This window comes from Phytophthora infestans, genomic scaffold, assembly GCF_000142945.1.
Source record: "Phytophthora infestans T30-4 supercont1.3 genomic scaffold, whole genome shotgun sequence".
NCBI classification, from domain to species: Eukaryota; Oomycota; class Peronosporomycetes; order Peronosporales; family Peronosporaceae; genus Phytophthora; species Phytophthora infestans.
This window is the reverse complement of record NW_003303756.1, coordinates 2,805,938-2,829,875: the sequence shown is the minus strand read 5'-3', so window position 1 is coordinate 2,829,875 and position 23,938 is coordinate 2,805,938. Positions and strand designations below refer to the sequence as shown.

The window sequence follows — 23,938 nt, the reverse complement described above, 5'->3', positions numbered from 1 at the left end:
GTTTTATTTAACCTCTATATTCGAGGAGAGCCCGTTGGGTCGTAGCTCTTAAATGCCATCCATAGCATCGTCCTCCGCGCATGCTTTCCTTAGGGTCTTCCCGCCCTCATTTAGGCACCGCTATCCATCGTTCATTAACGTGTAGACGGTGCTAACCACAGTGCTGTAAGCGTTTTTAGCCTTCTTGTATTGATATACTTCATACCTCTCTTCACTTTTGTTTGTAAAAAAGGCGTCCAATTGGGATATCAATCCATTTGCATAAGCCGAAACAGCGAGGAATACACAAGTCGTTTCCTCGACGGTCCTACAAATATGAGACTGTTTCAAACAAAATCATACTTACGAATCATTTTAAGTTATCGAGATAATCGAGCTTTAAGTTGGCCAAGTAATTTTGTACTTAAACGGAACTGTGACATTTGGCGTAAAACTTTATCGAAAAACTGTAAAACTACCCTTATTCAATTGCTTTTAACAAAGGCTTTAAAATAACACTCGAATATTTAAAATTGAAAAACTAGTGAGCTCACAACACTCCTAAATGTATCGTCATTCTGTAGCTCATAAGGGCTCAAAGACTCCTCGCTTTGATTTAGAGTGCTTAAATTGCGAGTCGTACGTAGGTATGTAAGTATCATTTTGTTTTGGGCGGTCTCATATATATATTGACCCCCTCATCTTTGCCTGGCGCTATGTTTATGCTCCGTAGTATTAGAGACGACTTGAAATGTAGAAACAAGGGTGGGTTTATATTGCGGTCAGGCCGTTACACACAAGCTTAAATAGTGAGTGTATTCTTTTAAGCTATTCGACAGTAGAGTCTTCAGCAAATGACAGCCATTTTATGGTCTATCTATCGCTTCAACTAAAAGGTGAGTCGCTTTATTGAGGTGTCTAGCCCGCAAAACCCCAGCAAACCCAAGATGCTCAGCCGCATCTATGGCGTGCAAACTGCAGTTTGTATGTCGTACTGTAGTTTTGCAAATTGCGATTATATTGATTGCGAAACTAAACAATTATCCCATATGTTTTGCTTGCGAAAATGTTAATAGAAGGTCGCGGGATCATTAAACTCAGCAGATGGCTACATCAGCCGACAGCCTTAGTACTTCTGTGGAGTTGGGTGCCACCACGCCAAATATACAATCTTATCGGAGTGTACAACAGTTCTGGTGGATAAGTCAGTGACACATACAGGATTGAGCCCCATGGAAATTTGTTCAAAATCGAGTGAAATTGACGTTTCTCTCGAAAAAAATATATATTCCTGGTGAAATCGCCAGCACGATAAAATCTGGCTATTTTACAAATTTCTTCAGTCTTTACCGTAAGAACCCTGGCTAAAACGGTTAGCTAAGCGTTTTTAGCACGTCTTCGCTGGCATCCCTATCTCTGCCCAGGTCACCAACAAAAGTAACTTGACGTCGCGGTTTCTTTGCTAATGTAGCTCACCAATTCATGACCCTCAATCAGGTAATGAGCCAATGCAAAAAAATGTCCAATTATATCACCCTATATGTGCTTCACCGTCTGTTATTGGCTATTCAATGTTTTACTAGTTCATGATCCAGTAAATTATTTCCCTCCCCAGTGCAAGATAGATCGCAGAGGAGATGATGAAGACCGCCTTCGCGGAGGCTCAGCTAGAGGAAGGCATTCAACGCGTTCTCGGTGAAACTCAGGTTGCTGTAGCTGCGTCGTCATCCGTATCGCTATCAGCGCTTAAACGGAAAGTCCGTGCACGCAAGGAGTGTGCGAAGAAGGTCGCAGGCGTCTGGACCTGTTCCAATACTGCCCTTTGAATGTGAAAACGCCATCGTCACTTGGATGCAGCAATGCAGCGCCGGCTTGTCCCAGTGCATCCATGGGAGGTAATTGAAGCCGCCCACGAGATTCACCACAAGATCCACGGCAATCTACGCTCGGTTAAGGACCTAACATCGGGCTGGTACAATCGGTTCATTGGGCGTCTCCCGGAGCTATCTGTGCGTGCCTCAGATTCACTTTCGCGAGCTCGTAATGACGTTGATTCGGTGGCTGTACCTGAAACGTTTAACACACCGATGAAGCTGGTCATCGAGCACAACCTAGACAGTAGTCGTGTCTGGAATATGGATGAAACCAGCTTCATCAGTAAGCATCAGTCGGGAGCTGTGCTAGCCGTACGCGGGTCAGCGAATGTGTGGACGATGGCAACGGAGACAGCATTTCACCTGTCGGTCGTTGCTGCTATTAGTGCCGATGGCCGTGTCGCAGCACCGCTCTACATTTTGCCAAACAAAATTGGTTGGCGTACCGCACTGGACGGCTGCCAAAGCCCAAATTCTGGAATCCATACAGCGTCCAAGGGCTTTCTCAATGGTTGTATTTTTGAAAGATGGATCGGTCATTTCGCTGATGTGATCGGCAGTGAAATTTTGCGCCCAATCCATCTAGTAAGTGATGGCTCTTCGTCGTAATGGGTTCAAGTGGGTTTCTTAAAGCAAAAGAGGTCGGGATCATTTTAGTTTTCCTACCCCCGAGCGCAACACATCTAATACAACCATTGGATGTTGCTGTGCTCAAGGGTTTTTAAGGCTGAGGTCCGCAAGATGCTGAGGCGCGTGATCAAGTCGTCACCGGACCCCACGATCTCGAAAAAAGAGGCGGTGGCTATCGCTAGTCGAGCTTACCACAATAAACTGATTCATGACAACAAAGCCATAATCAGTGGGTTTCAAACATGCGGGATTTTCCCGCTCTCGCTGCCTAACATGCAGGCAAGATTCAGTAAACGCTGCAATGGAGGCATATTGCGCAGCGAGTTTGGTCTTGTTAACTGGTTGAGCGTGCGAGAAGATGCGATGCAGCAAATGTTGGCACTGCCACCTTCGCCAGTGCGCAAGAAGAGCTCTCGAAAGACAATTGACGCCAGCAGCAAAAGCTTACGCAATCAAGACTTGCTGGTGACGCCGCCTCGCAAGAAACGGGTGACTTGTGGCGGTTCTCAAGTTCCAGCACTGGACTCGGTAAGCAGTACCAGTGACGACGAGTCTACCATCCGGCTACTATTCGATGTAGAGGTTGTGGAGAGCACACTCGTCTGAATGTTAGTATGGATGTTTGCATTGAGATATGTAGCTCATCAACCGGTCAGCGTGTAAGAAAAAAAATAATTCTCCTCTAATTTGAGCTGGCGCAGCGGCAACAAAGTGCGTCAACAAGTGGCGTGGAACGGCTGAAAAATTCTTTATCATCTACTGATTGGCTAGATACTACAATTGGCATTCCAGCTCAAAGAATTGAGCCACAACGCCCCACGAGGGTCATGAATTTGTGAACTACGCTAGATACATCTCCGGAGCTAGGCGTCGTTTCTCCTTGATAGCGAGAAATAGGTGAATTAAGTTGTGCTGAGCTTGGCGATGCCGTGTTAAGTCGGCTCGCTCAGTGGGTTGAACGAAGCGTGATAGCTCGTAAGGTCCACACAAATCCTGAGCGTATCGTCTTACAAGCTTTCATTCTGCTGATACCTGTGTGGCGCTATACGACAAAGCATGTTAAGACGGCAAAAGCGATTCCAACCAAGCCTCGCTCGTGTGCAGCTTATGCTATCATTGATGTACGTACGCTCTTGATCCACCCCAGCATAACGCGCTCATTACAGAAGGCATTGCGCTGCACCGTGTGCCCGACCGCATCTGTATCAAAGACAGGATGCCACACCTCCGCCGCCACTCGTGCACCAGGAGCACCAGTGCAGCGGGGCTGCCGTAGCTTTAACGTCAGAGGAAGACGTTCGACTCAAAGAGTCACTAATACTAAGTTCCTTATCCAAAGGACACTTACAGCCCAAGACCAGGGCTCAAAGTTAACACCTTAGCTTTTATGCTTCAAAACCAGAAGTGTTTTATTTACTATTATTGCGGCCAAGCCGCCTAGGGGTAAATGTATCTGTTTAACTATCTAGCATAGTTAAACCTAATCAAATGCATAACGTGTGGCTTTCGGCCAACGTACTGAGAGACCTTGTTAACTCTCCAACTTATGTACTGAGAGTTTGTTAACTCTTCGGGTACTTCGTACCCCTGTGTGTTCCACACCATGTAACTCCGTTACACTCTCCCCCACTAAGATGAGAACATTCCGTTCTCGATACTCTCCTCAGCGAGGTCACGTCTTGTTAAGACGACGGAGGTTACTACACCTCACACCAGCGTTGTACAGCTCCGTGAGCTCACAAACGCCTACGCATCGTTGATGTCCAACTTCTCGTCGTCGGCCCACCGCCCAATGCTCCAAGCGCAGCGCGCATCTTGCTCTCAAGCGGTCTCAGACCTACGCTCGCGCTCCGCGCCTACTCCAAGAGCTGCAAACCGCTTAGAGCAATGCTCTTGACTCATTCGAGTCGTCGACAACAGCTCAGCGGTTGAACACTCGCTTCACAAGCGACAGGTTGGTGGTTCGAGCCCACTAGGGCACAGCACTCTCGTTCGATTGTTCCCGCTTGGACAAGCTTATGGGCAACGCCCTTTTAGCTCAATGGTTGAGCGTTGGCTTTGAGAGCCACAGGTCGGTGGTTCGAACCCACCAGGGCACAGCTCTGTCGTTCCATGAACGATTGTCCACGCTTGGACAAGCTTAAGAGCAATCCGCTTTTTAGCTCAGTGGTCGAGCGTTGTCTTTGGAAGCCACAGGTCGGGGGTTCGAACCCACCAGGGCACAGCCCTCTCGTTCCATGAACTGTTGTCCTTGAATGGACAAGCTTAAGGGCAACGCCCTTTCAGCTCAGTGGTTGAGCGCTGGCTTTGGAAGCCACAGGTCGGTGGTTCAAATCCACCCGGGCGCAGCCCTCTCATACCATGAGTAGTCCGTTCTCGGACTGACGTACGGGCATCGCACTTATAGCTCAATGGTAGAGCTCCGGCCTGTCAAGCCAAAGGCCAGTGGTTCGATCCCCGTCCGGGACACCACTTTCGCTGTTACAGCGTATCCACATTTGGATCATGCTCATCGAGCAAGTTGTTTCAAAACAACTATGCGTCTATCGAGACGCTTGTGCCTGAACCTTGTTCAGCACAACACGAAGCACCTGCTTCCTTCGGGACCATGTCCCTAACACTACGAGGTCTCTCCACCTCCTGCTCCCGCTGCGAGCACCGCTCATACGTACGAGCTGGCTGCTGCAGCCACTGGTCAGAGCCTGAGCTCAACTACTGACCTCATCGCTCCCCACTCTAGTGGGAGGCGCCCAGCGTCTGGCGACGCTGTCGCACGCCATGGTGGCGCTTCGGCACATGATGTGCCCGGTCGTAAGCGTCAACGACGTCAGGGCAATCTTGCCGGAGGATAACCTCAAACTCCCATGAGTTCTGTGAGTGAGGGTAGCCCCTCCACTTCACTAAGTACTGGGTACGACCCTGGCGTCTACGCCACGCCACAAGGCGTTCCACGTGAAAGTGGAGCTCACCATGCTCATCGAGCAGAGCTGGAGGAAGCCTTGCCTCAGCTGGGCTCTCGCGGGGAGAGTCAGCACTTGCCGGAACGGCGTCTGCGTCCATACGACGCCGGCGTCCACGACGCGAACGTTCCCGTTCACCGTCCATCGATCGATCTCGAAGAGATGATCCATCTTGTGGATAGGTTAGAGCCACCACTGTTGACTCACAGCCAGGTCTCGGACCTTGAGCGTCCAGTCGCTTGGCTGAGCGCTCAGCTTGGCTTGCTCCTGCATCTCGAGCACTTCGCTCCGCGACCTGTGGATCTGCCACATGCTGTTGATCAGCCATCTGTGGATCCACCACTTGCTGTCGTTCAGCCTCCCGTGGCTCTACCACTTGCTGCCCTGCAGCTATCCGTGGTCCAGCCACCGTTGGTGCCAACGCCTCCGCGCTCCACCTGAGCAGGGTCTTGATATGGCTTAAGCAAGCCAACATAGAAGACCGGATGCGTGCGTATCTTCTTTGGAAGGTTGAGCGTATACGCTAGGCCCTTCCTGGCCACGACCTTAAACGGTCCTATGAACCGAGGTCTTAACTTCGTTTTGAAGACTACAGACACTGCATGAGTAGGCAGGTTTTTAGCGTTTAATAAAACTTGGTCTCCGACCTCAAACCTCTCAACATTGCTTCTGCCCTTGGCATCTGCATGTTCCTTCTGCGTGTCTTGGCTTTCAGCCATAGCGTCGCGTACTTAACGCATTACGCTCAGTCTCAAAGAGACAAAGTCATCGACTTGCTTGCGAACCGCAGCAGGGCTGACATCAGCTAGCCGCTCGGTTATCCCTCCCCCATCAAGCCCTGAGCCACTGCGTGGCGGCGTCAGTGGGACGCGAGGGCTAACCAAGCCGTTCACATAGAACGGAGTGTAGCCTGTCGAGGCGTGCACTGCATTATTTAATGCGAACTCAACGAGTGGGAGCATCTGGCTCCAGCGTTTTGGCGCCTCAGCGCATACGCTTCGGAGGGTATCCTCCACAACGCGATTCACGCGTTCGGCTTGACCATCGGTCTGCGGATGGTCCGCTGTGGACATGTCCAAACGAGTGCCGAGCACTCTGAAGAGTGACGTCCAGAACTTCGCGGTGAAGCGCGGGTCTCGATCCGAGACAATTGCCTCAGGCAAGCCATGTTGGCGAAAGAATCGGTCTAAAAACAGCAAAGCTGTACCTTCACCATCAATGGTGTCCGGCACTGCCGCTAAATGAGCCATCTTGCTCAATCGGTCTACAAAGACCACTATACCCGTGTTTCCAGCCTTATCCTTGGGAAGGCCAAACACAAAGTCCATACTCATGGACTGCCAGCATCCATTAAGGACAGGCAAACTCGCCAATGGCGCTGCCGTGCTCGGCGCGGACTTTGTCCGTTGACACGTCTCACACGTGCGTACATAGGTGCCGACACCCTTATACATCTTAAGCCACCAGTACATCGAGCTCACCGAGCCATATGTCTTCTCCCTACCTAAGTGCCCGCCCACGGGCGTATCATTAACCTCGTAGAGGATTCGATACTTTAGATCCTCATCATGAGGAACGACTACACGAGGGTTATCCTCAGAGTCGGTGCTGTAGTACAGCAGGCCGCCATCGAGTGAGTATCGATGCAGCCTCGCGCGTAAGCGCCCAGACAATTCCTTGTCAGAGTCTTTAAACTCTTCGCTCCCAAGAGCCCGTAGCAGCGCTACGCACATGTCGTCTTGTGCATACGCTCCGCGTATCAAGTCAGGCACTGACGACGTCACTGTCGTGACATGAGCTAACTCGTAGTCCGGCCTGCGCGAGAGCGCATCGGCCACTACATTAAGCCGCCCCGGCTTGCACTTCACCTCGAAGTTATACGCGGCAAAGAAGGAAAGCCATCTTGCCATTCTCTGAGAGGGATGAGGCGACTGTGTCGCAGTGCGTAACGACGCATGATCAGTAAAGATCACAAAAGCTTAGAGCCTAGCAGGTGTACCCTGAATTTGACTAGAGCATACTTCATTGCAAGTAGCTCTTTGTCATGAGCTGGATAGTTTTTCTCTGCAGCTTTGAGCTGGCGAGACTCAAACGCGATCACGCGTTCACGCCCTTCGGCGTCTGCTTGTAGTAAAGCACAACCGATTGCAAAATCGGAGGCGTCACAGACGACGCTAAACGGACTATCCGGGTCCGGTAGCGCAGGGATCGGAGCCTGGAGGAGGCTCTCCTTCACAGCCTCAAAGGCTCCGTCGTGCTCGACGTTCCAGCACCATGGTGCGTCCTTCTTAAGTAGATCTGATAATGGCCGAGCCATCTCCGCGTAGTTCGCGCTGTACTTGTGCAAGTAATTGGCTAAGCCTAGCCACTTGCGTAAGTCTTTTTGGTTCTTGGGAACCGGCCGGTCCACGATGGCCTTGACTTTGGCAGGATCTGCCCGTAAGTTACGCTTCCCAATGAAGCATCCGAGGAAAGGTATCTCCTCCGCGCCAAAGACGCACTTGTCCAAGTTGGCATACAACTTATTAGTGCGCATGCACTCGAGCACCGCTCGCAAGTGGTCAATGTGGTTATCCACGTCTGAATTTCCGTGCTCGGCACGACTATGGACGAATATATCGTCAAAGTACGCCTGAGCGTACGCCCGGTGGGGCCTAAACAACTGCGTCACAAGACGATTGAACGTTGCTGGTGCGTTCGACAGCCCCTGGGGCATGACCAGCCACTCCCAGAGCATACCGCTCGGAGTACTCACCGCTGTCAGCGGAATGTCGCTCGCTCTCATGAGCAATTGGTAGTAACCATCGACCAAGTCGAGCGCACTGTACAGCGTACAGCCTATTATGTTGTTCTGCAGAACATCCTTGCGAGGAATCGGCGTTTGCGCCGGGATAGTGGCCGCATTTAGCTTGTTAAAAGCATGAACAATGCGCCACTTGCCGTTCGGCTTTCTGACACAGAACGTGGGTGTCGAGTGCGGAGACTTACTCTCGCGCACCATCCCTGCCTCGTGCTTCGCACGGAAGAATGCGTCAATGACGTCACACTGCTCTCTCGGCAAAGGCCATTGCCTTGTAACGCAGTATTTGGTTCCAGGAACCAGGTCAATCTCATGACGCACGCCTCGATCCGGAGGCAGACCCGTCGGTGGGTCTTTCGAGATAACGTCTCCATACTCCTTCACCACCGGGTAGAAGGGATCCGAAGGATCTTTGAGAAACGCCGATCCACTTCTTGCGCTCAGCTCCTTCTTGGTGTCCTCTAGGACCGCGTCGGAACGACGGATGAGGAGTTCAACGCCTCCTCAGGTCCCAGCAGGACCACCTCGGCTAGCTCGCCTGCCTTCAAGGCTTCGCCAAACTCGGCAATGGACATCTCGTCCAGCTCTAGCAGAGCCTCTGCAGTGGGCAGAGTGTCAAGGCTGATATCGCCTTCTACCTCCCCCGTCACTCCGTTCACGAGTGTATACAGCTGTTCACAGCAATCACGTGGAGCATCACCGCTCGTCACGCTGGACACCTTGTCCGACGTCGAAGACGTCACAGACGCCCTGCGTCTTCTTCTCCTCTCCCTCCGCGACCGAGCCCGGCCTGATGAGGGCGGTGTGGCGACATCTCCGTCACCACCACCGGGTGCAGCAGCACCATCACTCCTCGAAGAGGATACAGTGTCTCGCAAGACACTCGGCTGAAAGCCAAGAGGTTCTTGACCTTCACACAGTGAACTAGGTGTCACTTCACCTGCATCTCCTGGGCCACGCCCATGATGCCTCGACTCGCAGTCGACCGCGACCCTCGGGTCACGCAGCGGTAGGTCATCGATCAGATTCGTACCACTCAGTGGATTACGCGCGACTCCGCGCTCGTCCTCACCAGGACCCAGCAGTTGGTCATTGACCTGACCTGCACCGCTCAGCGGATAACGTGCCGCACCACGTACGCCCTCAGGGCAAACAGCAACCTCGTTGCTAACAATTTCGGACATACCAATGTCCAGCACTACGGCCGCCTCGGCCTCGTGCTCGCGCCAAAAGCGCTTCTGCTTCTTAGCAGAGGTGGGTTCATAACTCACCAAAGCTCCACTAGGAGCAGAATGCGACGCACCCAGCGTTTTCGACCTCCAGTCGATCCATGGCTCATGGCGTTCCAGCCATGCCATGCCAAGGATGAGGTCATACCGCGCATCCAGGTCTAAGACCAAACAGCGTTCCACGCTATCGAAGTTCTTAAACTTCACTCCAAGGTCGACAGAGACCTTCGACACAGTTACCAGTGTCCCCGTCGCGAGACGGACAGAGATCGTATCTCTCGTTGGCACTTCCAGTGCTTCAGCATACAGCTGACTCCCTTCTAGGGTGGAGCGACGGGCGTAGTTGCCCGAGGCTCCCGAGTCAATCAAGACTCTCCATGGCTTTGCAAAGCCCTTCACGTTCGCTTGAACGACCAGCAAGCCCGGCTTGCACACACACTTCTCGTAAGAGAGCTCAGCTCTCTTCGGGGCTGAGCTCCGTTGCCCTCTACCTCTTCGAGGCACAACAGAACTCAGTTCTTCCCCAGTAGGCCGCCCCGCGCCTACTGGGAGTTGCCGTTTCCCGGCGATGCCCCGGAGGGCTGGCTCGCCGGAGCCTCGCGCTTCTTGCGCAGCGGGCAATAGGCCCTCAAGTGCTTAGTGCTATTGCACACAAAGCATCGGCGGATGCCGGCGCGCTGCTCCGCAGCAAGAAGCTCCGCTTCTTCATCTTCAGCATAGCTGAGGTCCATCGGCTCTGGACCGCTCGAAGAGCTTGCGCTACCAGCGCTCCAACCCGGTCGCGCCGACCTGAAGTTGTGCTCGGCATTCAATGCCACATCCACCGCCTCTTCAAAGCGTCAGGGTGTACACGGAACACTTCCGTTCGAGCTGCGCTCACACGAAGTCCCTCCATGAACACGGTCACGCTGACCAGTTCCGGAAGAGGGTCCGCCGCCATTCCAGCGATAAGAGTTCTCAACTCTTGGACATAGTCCAATAAATCCTTCTTACCCTGGCGGGTGGCAAGTAACTTTGACCGGATACGGTACGCCTGATTAGGCGGCGCGAACACGCGCGAAAGCTGTTGCTTCAGCTGATCCCAAGTGGGAAATGCAGCGTCAACAGACGTGCCGCACGTTAGTGCCCATTCGCGAGCGCGACCTCCAAGCCTGGAGATAGCCAGCGCCACGCGCTGATGCTCAGACTGGAGCAGGGCCGATCCCATGGCCATCTCGACCTCACGGGTCCAGAGAAGGAGATTCTCTCCATCCTTCCCCTCGAAGGTTTTTACGCTCACCACGAGCGGTTTCAGTCTCATAGACTCTTCACGCGTCATCGACGCCGCCGCCGTTGCGGCGCTCATCTTCTCTTGGACATGCTCCAAGAGCGCGTTCTCGTAGCGGGAGAACGATTCCAGCCTGGCAGTGACCGCCTCTGGACCTTGCGATGCAAGATGAGCCACGCCCTCCGGGCCAAGCAAGGACATAAGCTTAGTAAGCGCGTCCTGCTGCGCCGGGGGCAAATTCGCGAACACGGGGTGTTCCATCCTCGCAGAGGATATAGTCAACCGACTCAGGAGCGGGATTGACTACAAGTGCTACCAAGTGCAGCGGGGCTGCCGTAGCTTTAGCGTCAGAGGAAGACGTTCGACTCAAAGAGTCACTAATACTAAGTTCCTTATCCAAAGGACACTTACAGCCCAAGACCAGGGCTCAAAGTTAACACCTATAATTTTATGCTTCAAAACCAGAAGTGTTTTATTTACTATTATTGCGGCCAAGCCGCCTAGGGCTAAATGTATCTGTTTAACTATCTAGCATAGTTAAACCTAATCAAATGCATAACGTGTGGCTTTCGGCCAACGTACTGAGAGACCTTGTTAACTCTCCAACTTATGTACTGAGAGTTTGTTAACTCTCCGGGTACTTCGTACCCCTGTGTGTTCCACACCATGTAACCCCGTTACAACCAGTAAATGCGACAAAACGGTGGAGCTTGTGTCCAGTTGCTGAAGCAGTAAGAAAAACTGAGGAACGGAACCGACTTACCGCCCTTCTATTATTATAAAAGGTAAAAATGTGAGCTGATTGTAATCTAATTTATAAATATAAATACCCTCTAGCACATCGACCATCGGCACTGCAGCAAACTATACTGTTGATTTTCCGTTCATCGCGATGTACAGAGCCGTTTAACTCATTTTATATACGGCTGCGTACTTAGAGGGGGCCGTCTCCCGCGCTAATATACCCTTCTCTTCAATTGTATGTTGAGCGGATTGTTAAACAGGTTTCCCACATCCTATTTAGCAGACGTTAAGCTAAAAAATTGGCACTAGAAAGTTGGTAATACTGACAACTGTTGGAATGACAATTGTGTACCTCCACATCGCTCCATTTTTTGCTTCCTTTGTGAGCAATGAGGCGGATCGTCAAGCGGTTTCGCTGTAGAAAACGACGGATATAGATGAGGCTTGCTGCCCTCGTTCTGCCCGGGAAATGCTTGGGAGCGAGCTTGGTCAACATTAACAGGGAGCACTTTGTCGAAACACACAGCGACCTACTGTTTCGTATGTCGATAACCCAGTCGTATAGACTAAATATACGAGCAAGCATTTTGTAAGTAAGTGAGTGAAAAAGAGTACCTGCATACCTCCTCTCGAGAACCGGTCGGCGAATGTTAAGTCCGCCAAGAATCGATGGGCTCACATGGCACTTGTTGGGTGACTTCTGAGCAGCTTTTTCTAGGCTTGTACACTGCCTCTTCCATCGACATGTCAATCGATGAACAGAAAGCGTTTTTGCTATCGCAGTCTCATTTACATATTCTGCTTCACTGAGATACTTTGCAAAGGGTCGTCTATATCTGCCTCATTCGAAATAAATTCGGCAAGTAACCAAGCATGGCTCCACAGCTCGTCCCGTTCCATATCATGGACACATAGTGGTCGTTGGTCCTGTACAAGTCGAGAAGATATTGTCAAGGTTCGTGTTGTAATACTTTGGGTACGCGACTTGCAGAATCGCAAACTTGCCAGATCCAGGCGAACCAGTTAGCAAATGTGCGGGTCTCCATTGGACTTGAAAAAATCGCGTCGTTGCGAAATCATGGCTTTGATGTTCTCCCCGTAGGTGAGGTAGTCGCGAGAAAACTTCGTAAAGGCTTCTCTTCTTTGCCTTCTTCGATCATGCCACACATCCCTTTGATTACGTCGTCCCGTTTGCTTTTTTTCTTCGGTAGATCGTTTGGTTACTTGTGCGCTGATGTGTGGTTTGTCAGCAGGCAAATTGCCGTACTCAACCAGCTTAAGATCCTCGTTCACTTTCGTTTTGAGATTTGTGTGATGGTCGACCTAGCCTTGGATCGGAAGATTGCGGCTAGGTGGGACAAGGTGGTATCCGTTTCCTTGCTTTATCTGAAGATTCTTTAGAATAGACGACTTGGTGACGCGGTTATTGTACACAATCGCCAAATGCACGTGCTTGATACGGTAGTCCGTCTGGTAGGGACGATCACCGATTTCAACACCACCTTTCTTGATCAACTTCGCATTGGATGTTGAGAAGAAGGGGCTGACACACACGCTAATTGAATACGCTGATCATGGTACCGTGTAGAAGCTTGATGTGAAGTCCTTAAAACATTCTGCGATGAAGCCGGATTCCCTGTGGACCAAAAGTACAAGGCCCCTCGATTGGCACGCACGACAGTTCTTGTGTCCTCAAATTTCACCATCAACGTTGTGTTACCCGAGGCGATGTCTGGCCTAATGAGAGCCTTATGCTTTACGTCGTCGATTTAACGAAGGCAACGTTCGGATCATCCTCCAGATGCTCGGACTCAAACCGCTGTCCAAGTATGAACTAAACAACTTGAAACGCCAATGCAATCAAGATCCCACGACGTTGTTCATTGCTTGGGGCTATACGAGGGACATTCCTAGGGGCGAAGGGATGCCTACCAACAGGTAATTAAGGACCATTACGACGTGTCAATGGTTGCACCTTTTTATAGTGGCACATTGTACCAGCTACGTCTGGAAGCTGAGGATCCGATACAAAAGGTCTCGTTAAAAGCTGTAAGTCAAGATGGAACTATGCTATAGTCTGTAGCAGTGTAGTATTCTTAAATCCAACCATCTTAAGTCTACTGCTAGGCAGTCTGCTTGCAGTGGGCCAGCTCTAATCTACCTCACTTCGTCTTTTGACGCCTGCAAGTAACTTCTTTTTCTCTCTTCATCTTCTCAACCTGCCTACTGAGCCCAAGCCAAGCCTCAAGCGACGCATTCCCACGCCTCATCGGCGCCGAAGACTTCGACGTCTGGTAGGCTCGTGTGTGTGCAGCATTAGATGGCAAGCACCTACTCGGCTACGTGAAACAGCCTGATTGAGATGGTGGGTCTGAAGACTAGAGTAAAGACAGCGGCAGCGATATGTCTGACGCCAACGATGAACCGCATGCCAACGCTACCAAGAACGTCGAAATCGACTCCGATGCTGTGGACTATAACGAGAGCGACGACGAGCTCAATCCGCCCTCGGACTCGGAGAAAGACTCTGGAGCCAGTTCCGATACGTCAATCAAGACGAACGACTTCCCGGTTGTTCGACCATTTAACCACCGCGAGGCTCGCCGTGCACGCAAACGCGCCAAGAACGAGAAGACCCATCCTCTTAGCCAGTGCGAACGCCGTCGACAAGGAGCCAAGATCAAAGCCTTCTTGATGAAAACGATGGACAACATGCACGTGCAGCTGGTCAAGAATCTCACGACTTCCTACGAGGTATTCAACTACATCTGCCAGAAGTACGAGGGGGTAGCCTTTGATAATGATCTGTACTTCATTGAACACTACTTGATGAAGATCAAGTATGAAAAAGGCTCCGACTTGACCGAGCTCTTTCTCAAGCTTGAGAACGCGGTGAAAGCCGAGTCAGAAGCCACCGAATCGGTGATGCCCGAGGGACATAAGTCTAGCTACCTGCTCCACTCGATGCCCAAGTCGTGGAAGGACGTTCTCCGCATCTGGAAGGGCCAGCGAAACTATATCCTGTAGGAAGACCTAAAGCAGAGCATTGGAGACAAGGTTCGCAATCTTTAAGCTCAAGAGCGCTAACCTTGGCCAAGGGCACACCAGAGACCTCTGCAATCAAGGGTATGAGAGCCCTAGTGGCTACCGTACCTCCTGTGTCACACGCTCAAGGCCGTGTTAACGCCAATGTCTGCTCCTACTGTGATCGCCCACGCCACAACATTCGTCAATACAGAAGCCTTCAAAACGATTTGCGAGATGGACGAGTGAAGGCTGGGACAGTGCTTCCTGCTAACTTCGCCTTCAAGGGTAACTCGAAACGCGATCACCCGTACCAAAACGTGAACATAGGCGGCAATCGATGCCAAGGCAAGAATAGCAACAGCCGCGACTTCAAGGGCAATAGCGGTAGTAACAAGAACAAGCATGGAAATGGCGGCAAACAACGCGGCCAAGATCGCGACAAGGACCGCCCTCTTGAGCCAGACAATGATGAGGAAGATGACGACGACAGTGATTCCGATAATAATCGCAAGGTAACTTGCTAAGGACGTCGTGACACCGGTCTTATTGCTGTTGCTACGACCGTCAATCTCCCGTTTAGCCTCACTGCTCAAGCCAAGGTAGAGCCCGACCCCACCCGGACGATCGACGCTGGCTGCACTCGCCACGTCACCCATGAATCTCAGTAGTTAACCGACATCACCTCCGGTGGTGGCTCGATTACGGTTCGTAGTAAGCACCAAATCCCCATCGAAGGAATCGGACGGGTCGATCTGGAAGTCACTGACTCCAAGGGCACTATGCAGAAGCTTATCCTTCATGGTGTCATGTATGCTCCCCAGCTCCAATTCCGTCTGCTATTAATTCCAGCAGCTGTGAAGCACAACTTTCGCTTCGACTTTGACCGCAAACGGTGCTATATGCAAACTGACCGGCGCTTTAAGATCAAAGTGCTCATGGCTACCAACACGGACCTGTATCAGTTCCAAGACAAACCTGCAGCACCTCCAGCGGCTCTTATTGCCTCAGGAAAGCAACGTTCCTTTTTGCTCTTACATAAACGCCTTGGACTCTAACGATCCTGTCCTGAATGACCTATCTAGGCGCCAAGCTATACATGGTCTCAATGGATCTATACCTCTAGGTCCAAAGACAGTTTGCTTTTGTGTTGCCTGCACGTTAGCGAAGTCACACCGCTCCCCGTTTTACGCTAACGGAGTTGTTAAACGTGCCACATCACCTTTGTCAAAAGTTCATTCAGATATCTGTGGCCCACTACCTGTGCCTAGCCTTACTTGTCGTTACTTCTCGGTCTTCATCGCTGTTTTTTCTTGATTCATGTTCACTTATGCAATTAGGAACCGTAACGAGTTGTATGACTGCTACGAAGACTTCGGGAAGTAAGCTCTCACTTTTTTCAGACAAGATATGTATGCAATTGCGTACACGCTTAGTGTTAAAGACAATGCAAACCAGGGCAACTTTGAGATTCAGCGGCTTCAAGCAGACAACGCTAAAGCGTACGAGAAGCTTAACCGCATCACATTTAAAAAGTATGGAGCTGACGCGCAGTTTTTTAATGCATACACACCTCAGCAAAATGGAGTTACAGAACGCCGCATGCGTACCATCATGGAGCATGTCCGTGCCCTTCTACTTGACGTCAAGCTACTACCCAAGCCGTTACGGGCCGAGTGTGGTTGTCATGTGACCACTCTCACCAATATGGCGCCTAGCTCCAAGCCGGATGGACGAACCCGTACGAGCTTTAGCCCAACCGTATTCCATCCATGCAGTACATGAAAGTATTAGGATGTAGCGGATATGTCCAAATCACGGAGCAATACCGAGACAAACTCGACGCTAAAGCCCGTTTGTATATGTATCTTGGTGTGCCTGACAATAAGAAAGGCAGCCGTCGGATGGACATCGATACTCATGGAATTATCTACAGTCGTGATTTAGTCTTTAAAGAGGGTAAGTTTTTCTCTCGCACTGGCCTGACGCTTTCCCCAGAGCCACACAGCACACGAATACGCAGCTATTTATCGCTATACCTGGAACTGGTACTACAATAGCACCGGAACCTGAACATGTGTCAGAACCAGTGACAATACCGTCACCCACCTCAGGTCCTGCAATGACAACAGCGTCAGGTACAGTTGTTCAACGTGCACTGCCCTCACTGAAAGAAGCTATTGATCGAACAGCCATACATTATTCTTTTCGAACGGAGACCGACTCTGATCCTCCGCATTATTCGACTCCTAAGCGACCCCGCCTCTCTGCGGAAGCCATTGATAGCTCTAAGGAGGCCAATGACGTAACCCTCAACTCTGCGGAAAACGTACACGAACAGGAGCAACGTCAGCATTTACTATACACATTACTAGCTATTCGGTATGTGTCTGAGCCCACTACGTACCGGGAAGCAATGAAGTCTTCCCACGCTAACCAGTGACATAAAGCAGCTAAATCGGAATACAAGTCCCTCATGGACGATCACACTTGGGTGTTGGTATCCACTCCTAAAGGAAGGATAATTTTAAATAGCCGATGGATCTTTGCTGTGAAGTATACCGGCACTGGCGAAATCGATCGATTTAAAGCGCGACTTGTAATCAAAGGATTCCTTCAGGAATTTGGCATCGACTACAGCGAGATATTCTCTCCTGTCATCAGGATGGAGGTTCTTAGGCTACTTCTTACTATTGGAGCTCTTCTTGACTTTGAAGGTCACCAAATGGATGTCAAGACAGCATTCCTGAATGGCTATTTGGAAGAGGAGATCTACATGGCTCAGCCGGAAGGTTTCAAAATCCCGGGCAAGTGTGTCAACTTCTTAAGAGCTTATACTGCCTGAAGCAAACGCCCCCTGTCTGGCAGCAAATTCCGACTGCCTTCCTTAAGAGTGTTGAGTTCCTGAAATTTATTAAAGATCGATGTGTCTTTCGACGCACAATTGGTGACAGCACCTGCTATATTGCAGTGTACGTCGATGACTTACTGATCATTGCGCCAACACCACCACTCGTCAATGAGCTGAAATCAGCCCTGAAAAAAGCGATTTTACATGTCAGATTTAGAGAAGGTGAAATACTTACTCGGCTGGTCCATTCAGTGTGATCGTAAGAATCAAACGATATTTATCCACCTGCACAAGTACGCTACGAAGGTCGCTGACCGCTTTAGCGACTACATTCCGTACCCTACAGCAACACCACCAGAGCGGAGCGCCAAGCTCTCCGTAAGCAGCCAGTCTAGCAGTGAGCAAGGGAAAGATGCGATGAAATCGATTCCGCATCGCCAAGCCGTAGTCAGTATGATGTATGTAATGGCCGGCACTCGACCCGACATGGCATTTTACATGCTAGAGGTCAGCCAATTCCTAGCGAATCCAGGTATGGATCACTGGAAAGCAGTCATCCGTGGTCTAAAGTATTAATGCGGAACGAAAGAATACGGTCTTCTTCATGAAGGCTCGACCGATATTACCTCGGCAAACCTAGCTGATCCACTGATTGCCTACAGTGACTCTGACTACGCCAACTGCCCCGACACGAGACGCTCAGTTGGAGGATACGTGACAATGCTAACAGGCAGTCCTATCTAATGGCTTTCGCGAAAGCATCATACTGTAGTTCTCTCTACAACAGAGGCAGAATATATCGCCGTATGTCACTGCATACAAGAGATGCTAATCCTCAAACTTCTCCTTAAAGAACTTGGCTTTGCTACAACGCAGGCTAACACAATATACGAGGTTAATCAGAGCTGCATTAAAACCTGCTACAACCCCGAGCTTCACGGACGATCAAAGCATTTATACGATGGATACTGTTTCGTGCAAGAAAAAGTAGAGCGGCATGAATTTAACGACATCTACTGCAGTACGAAAGAATTGATAGCTGACATCTTTACTAAAGCTTTAATCAAGCACCAGCTCAGTGCACTAAGGGTTAAGCTCAGGGTGAAGTCCCTTGAAGCTATACAGTAAGTTATTCCGTATAGTGTACAAGAATAACACTAATGCATAAAGCATGCCTACTTAAATTGCGTTCCTTTAGATTTTTCCCAATGGTTTATCTTTTGTTCGCACTAAGGTTTTCTCCTCGCCGAGATTTCCCTGGTCTCGTACCGAATCATTAAAGACATGTGTCTTTCAACAACCATGCAGACACAATTTGCTGGGAACATTCATTATTTATAAGGCAAGCCCGCGGAAATCCCTACTGACTCATATCCATTTTCTGCTTTTTGAAGGCATTAAAAGTACGAATGCAGGTCACGAAGGTGATCCAATCCATCGCCGATGACACTAACTTGGGATCCTTCAAGTCCAAAACCGCCGGATCTTGTCCTTCTTCCATTGAGCTCTGAGCACTAACGCGTGTCCAGCGATGCTGTGGTTGTACGCAAAAACGAAGTAGATTCTGTTGTGGAGAGGCACTTCCTCCGGTATACGTGATCCATGGCGTCCAGCTATGGTGAAGTTGTCTTTGTTGATGGCCTTGAAGATAAAATCACGGCCAGCATCCCTAAGACTACGAAGGAAGCGAAGGCCTATCTTCCACGAAGTATACCGTGTGAGGTCCACTCCATGCTCTCTGAGTTCATCAGCAGCGAATGTGTCAATAGTATCTTGCGTCACGATGTCCGGTCGCCCAGCAACCTCGGCGGCACGTGTCAATGCAGTGAACATACATAGGCTCGAGCATCAGCACCAATTGCACGCTTGCCGAATTCGTCCTTAGGCCAGAAGTCCTTAAACGTTGTTTCCGCATCGGAAGCCTTCGAGCGATCTACGAGGTCCAACTTCTCAGCGAAATCATCGTCCAGCCATTGTTGACGAGGTTCCCATGTGCGCTGATAGTAGCGTCGACTCACAAGCAGACGGTTGACCCACAACACACGATACTCTGGACCACGAGAAGAATCACGGCGATCGTTGATACGAGCCACGGGATCTTGTTGTAGCTGCATAGTTAGCTAATACAGTCACTTGCTTACTGCTGTAGTACTTGTCGTATATTGGATAATACACTTCATCATCAGATGAGCGTTCGGTGTCAGAAGTGGCTAGAATGGTGGCAGTAGCTGCACGTTCGGTGGCTTACGCCAGTCCGGTGACAGAAGGTATCTGTGCACTAGTAGATCTGAGCTACAGTCTGGTCTGTGGCACTAGAGGTTAAACCCATGTCACTATTGTCCCTCGATACATTGACCTGAGAATAATCTGCCGGGGCGGCAGCAAGATGCTCTGTCGGCCCACTCACCGACGCTCGAGTGCCACTGCGCGAGCTGCACGACGCTACACTGCTCACAGTGGTGGTGTATCAGCAGGATCTACAGTGATCTCGGTCATGGCAGCTCGAGGGCCTCTGAAAGCAGGCCACCAACAGCCTTCTTGGACTTGCTCCCAGCGGCCTTTTCCCTTTTTCCGTTAACCCGGCCCCCGTGGCCTCGCGCCCTCTGGTCACCGAGCACTCTGTATCCATGCTATTCTGGACACCAGGACCTTGGATTTCCTTGTGGGCTGCCGCCCGCTTGCGCTTGCGCTCTCCGGTCTTGGCTGCAGTGCCGAGCTTCCGTTTCTCCAGGCCTTTCGGTGCCGATGATGGCGTGCCTGGCATCGGTGCTGCTAAACGAGCAGTCCTCGAGATCGTTACCACGGCCTGCCTGTGAAGATTGTCTTCCCAGACAGCAAGACGGAATAGGCTAAGTTGGAGCAGCTAACTCGGGGCTTTCTCGGCTGGCGACTGTGAAGACTGAAGCGTTTGCAAAGAGAATCTTCCCAGACCTGTAATAATAAATGCATTCTATGATGTGCTAAAGTATGCAGAGATTCAGGGGGGCTGTCAATGGTTGCACCTTTATACAGTGGCACATTGTACCAACTACCTCTGGAAGCTGAGGATCCGATACAAAAGGTCTCGTTAAAAGCTGTTAGTAAAGATGGAACCATGCTATAGTCAGTGACAGCGTATTTTTCTAAAAAAAACATCTCAAGCCTACTGCAAGGCAGCCTGCTTGCTGTGAGACAGCTCTAATCTACCTCACTTCGTCTTTTGACGCCTACAAGTAACTTCTTATTCTATCTTCATTTTCTCTACCTGCCTACCGAGCTATATTATTAAAGCGATCTGCGAGTCAGTAGTCAAGTTACGATGTGAGACCTATCCGTTCCAGGCTACATTTACTTGGCCCAGGGAACCAAACAAAGGCAATCAACAAACAAAAACGACGAAGTAGCAAGATTTCATGACGTAGCGTGCGATGCTTTGATTAAGAAAGGATTTAATCCAAACACAGTATTCAAAAGCGGACGAACACGCCCGATCTAATTTTACAGTAAACGACTAAGGCGGAGCGCTGTGAAAGCTTGCATTCAATGTGAAGAAGTCACTACATCGTGTCGGGGTCATAGGGCCTGTGGTAAGCGTTTACGCGGAGCATACACGAATGATCGTTGGTGGAAGATAAGACAAAATGGGATAACAATCCTTCTCCAGCCATCGCCATTACCAAATCTACGAAGTAGAGCGGAAGTCGTAACGAGCAACGTGGAAGACGGAGGAGATGGTAATGGATCTGGTAACGCAGCTGGGTTGAAGGAGCCTCCGATCGCCAATCCGTGCATTGTCTATAGAGGACCACCAGATTACACATTTGCATCCATCCCGTACACGAAAACGCGATACGAGAACATAACCGACTACTACTCTCAGGACCACTCTTTCGTCTAACATCTATGTATGACGTATCACAAGCATATGCTGCGCTGAATTCAAGCAATGAAGCTGGTTTAATGTTTACCACGGCTGAAAGTGCAGATGGAAACATCACAAAAGCGCGATGGTTCGACTACTATGGTGATTTGTACAACTACTATCACGTCGTGTCATGCCAATACAACGTGTTTGCGGAAAACTTATTTGCAGAACCGTTGTAGGTATACACGATGTTCGACATCGATGATCAACCGAATACACTTGCGTCCAGCGACGGCATGCCGTTGTGGCCTAAACCCGAATATTATTACCTGGACCGTCGTGCGATTGATATTAGCATTGTGGGTCAGGTTGAGACAGCTGGAGAAGCACCAGATACTATCAATGTGGAGACTGGCAACAGTACCACGCTGTTGGATAACTTCGAAACCAATAACATGATGAGCAATAATGGTAAGAGTAAGTGTGTTATTAGTGGAGAGTACCACGCAGGACAGTATCGTCGTGAAATCCGATTGGACTCGTCAGCTGGAAATTGGACGGCTACGAACACACCTCTCTTCTTCCGGAAAATTTAATGATAAGGGTGGAGCCTACCAACGACGCTGTCGGCACAAACAGCGCTACAATTTCGGCGACGACCTCAAGTACAAGTTTGTCATCAAGTTAAGCTACCTGGTAGAGCGCAAGGAAAAACTAATTGGTCTGCGGTATCCAGTATCACGACAGCCGTTGACAGTTACGATAGCTTCAGACGTGGCGAGTGCGAATTAGCATGGTAGCAACGAGAGCGCTACAGATAAATGAGGGGTCTGCAGTTGCACAGGCGATGCAAAATTCAATGAGACATCGCCGTGGAAGGCAACCAAGTTTTTGGATCAAGTAAGTAATCACGGATGGGAGCAAATGTTACTAAATGCGAGAGGAACATCCTTTTTTAAGAAGATACATACCTCATGATACGGTCCATCTTCATAAGCATCGCGCGTAGTCTCGTTCACCAGAGGTTTGCACCTGGCCAACATGTACAATACTTGCATGCAAATCAAAAGAGACTACACCTGTGTGAAAGGTGAGAGATCAGGAAATGAGCACTCAATTCACTCAGCAGAAGCAATACAAAAGCGAACGCTAGCTCCATTCACTGATATTAAAACAGCACTACGGTAAAAAGAGCTTAGTGACCTTATGACAGGTATAGAAGTATAACTTTTAGCTATGCACGATCGCAAGAAACAGACAATCATCCTCGAAGTGATAATCATGAGTCGATATGTCGACGTCCTCAGTGCAAATCATCTGCACCAACTGAGATAAGAACTGTCGCCATCTTAGGACACAGAGTCTCAGTCAGATAGGCTGCTAATGATGTGTCCTAATTGGTGACATATCATACATGTTAGTGTACAAAGCCTCTTATCCCACAAAATGTGTTTTGTACTCAACCTTGCAAACGTCGATACCATCGCTTTCTACAGGAACGATAAATCAATGGCGCCTACGATCACAGACATTCAATATTCAATCACAGCTCTTTTTTTCTTTCTTACACAGGCCTTCCAACTGCAACATCATAGCTTAACAAGTGTTGCTACCAAAATTACAATGAATCTTCTTGAATAAATTTAATCTCCCTCACTACGAACAAGCAATTTTGTCCACAGCAAAATTTCTTTCTACCGCAGTGCCGTTAACGTTTTTAGCCATCTTGGAACAGAGGTGCTTCCCACCCCTCTTCACTTTTGACGGTAGATAAGGCGTCAAATTCTGACTTTAATCCATTTGCTTGAGCCAAAACAAGAAGACTTTTATAATTCGCTTCCTAGACACTCCTACACGCCATGTTGATCCTCTCAGCTTTTGCTGGCGCTTTTTTTACGTTTTATAACACAAGAAAGTACTTCAGATACAGAAACCCAAACGTTTGTATTCGCGGTCAGGGCATTACCTCGACATTAACGTGAAATGTGAGTATAGCTTTTAAGTTATTCTACAGTAGACTCATTAGCAAATGACAGCAACTTTGATGACTACGCTATCGCGTCAACTAAAGCTGATTGCGATAAATGTTTTTTTTTTTTTTTTTATACCCATTTTTTTGGCGATCCTTCATGTCAATTGAATCATAAGAAGCAATGAGTTCACAATTACGCAGCATAAGCTGCTAGTATAATTTGTGATTGGGCTGGTTCCGTTGGGCTAAGTTCCTCGACTAGGCTCTGAATTGTATACCTGGATTACGAAATTACTTCACTAGCGCAATCGCTGTCAAGCTCCACTCCGTATGTGTGATTACGAGCACGATCTCCTCTCACCACACTGCATTGTCACAATAGTACTTTGGTTTAAGAAAAGGCGGGCGGCTTTATTAAGGAGTTTTGCCCGCGAAACCAAAAATACAAGCTGCCCGGCCACAATAATGTCTATGGCGTGCAAAATGGTAACGTTATATTTTTGTGTGTAGCGTATGTTACCCTTTTTCCGTGAACACTCCTGGACACAATTATATGGCCACCTCGTCGAGTGCCCATACCATAAAATATCCGACCTCCAACCTGTGCCAATACTTTGATACATCAAACAAAAAAGTCAACAGACTTTATTTTTGACAGTTACGGTAATCAATGTGTTTGGATGTGCAAGGATGCTAAAGCGTGATTTAGTAATTCAAAAGAGAGCGTGTTGTGTCAAGTTTATAGGCGACTCAGTATCGCCTGT

General features: G+C 49.5%; 1 protein-coding gene across 1 annotated transcript; it reads right to left on the bottom strand.

The window, feature by feature from the left end:
- Window positions 1-18,807: 18,807 nt before the first annotated feature.
- On the bottom strand, window positions 18,808-19,191 carry PITG_02606 (uncharacterized protein; the record flags this gene model as incomplete). Its single annotated transcript, XM_002907473.1, has 2 exons — window positions 18,808-18,820; window positions 18,878-19,191. The coding sequence occupies 2 exons, from the start codon at window positions 19,189-19,191 to the stop codon at window positions 18,808-18,810; spliced, it is 327 nt and encodes a 108-aa protein (XP_002907519.1).
- Between the last annotated feature and the right edge of the window lie 4,747 nt (window positions 19,192-23,938).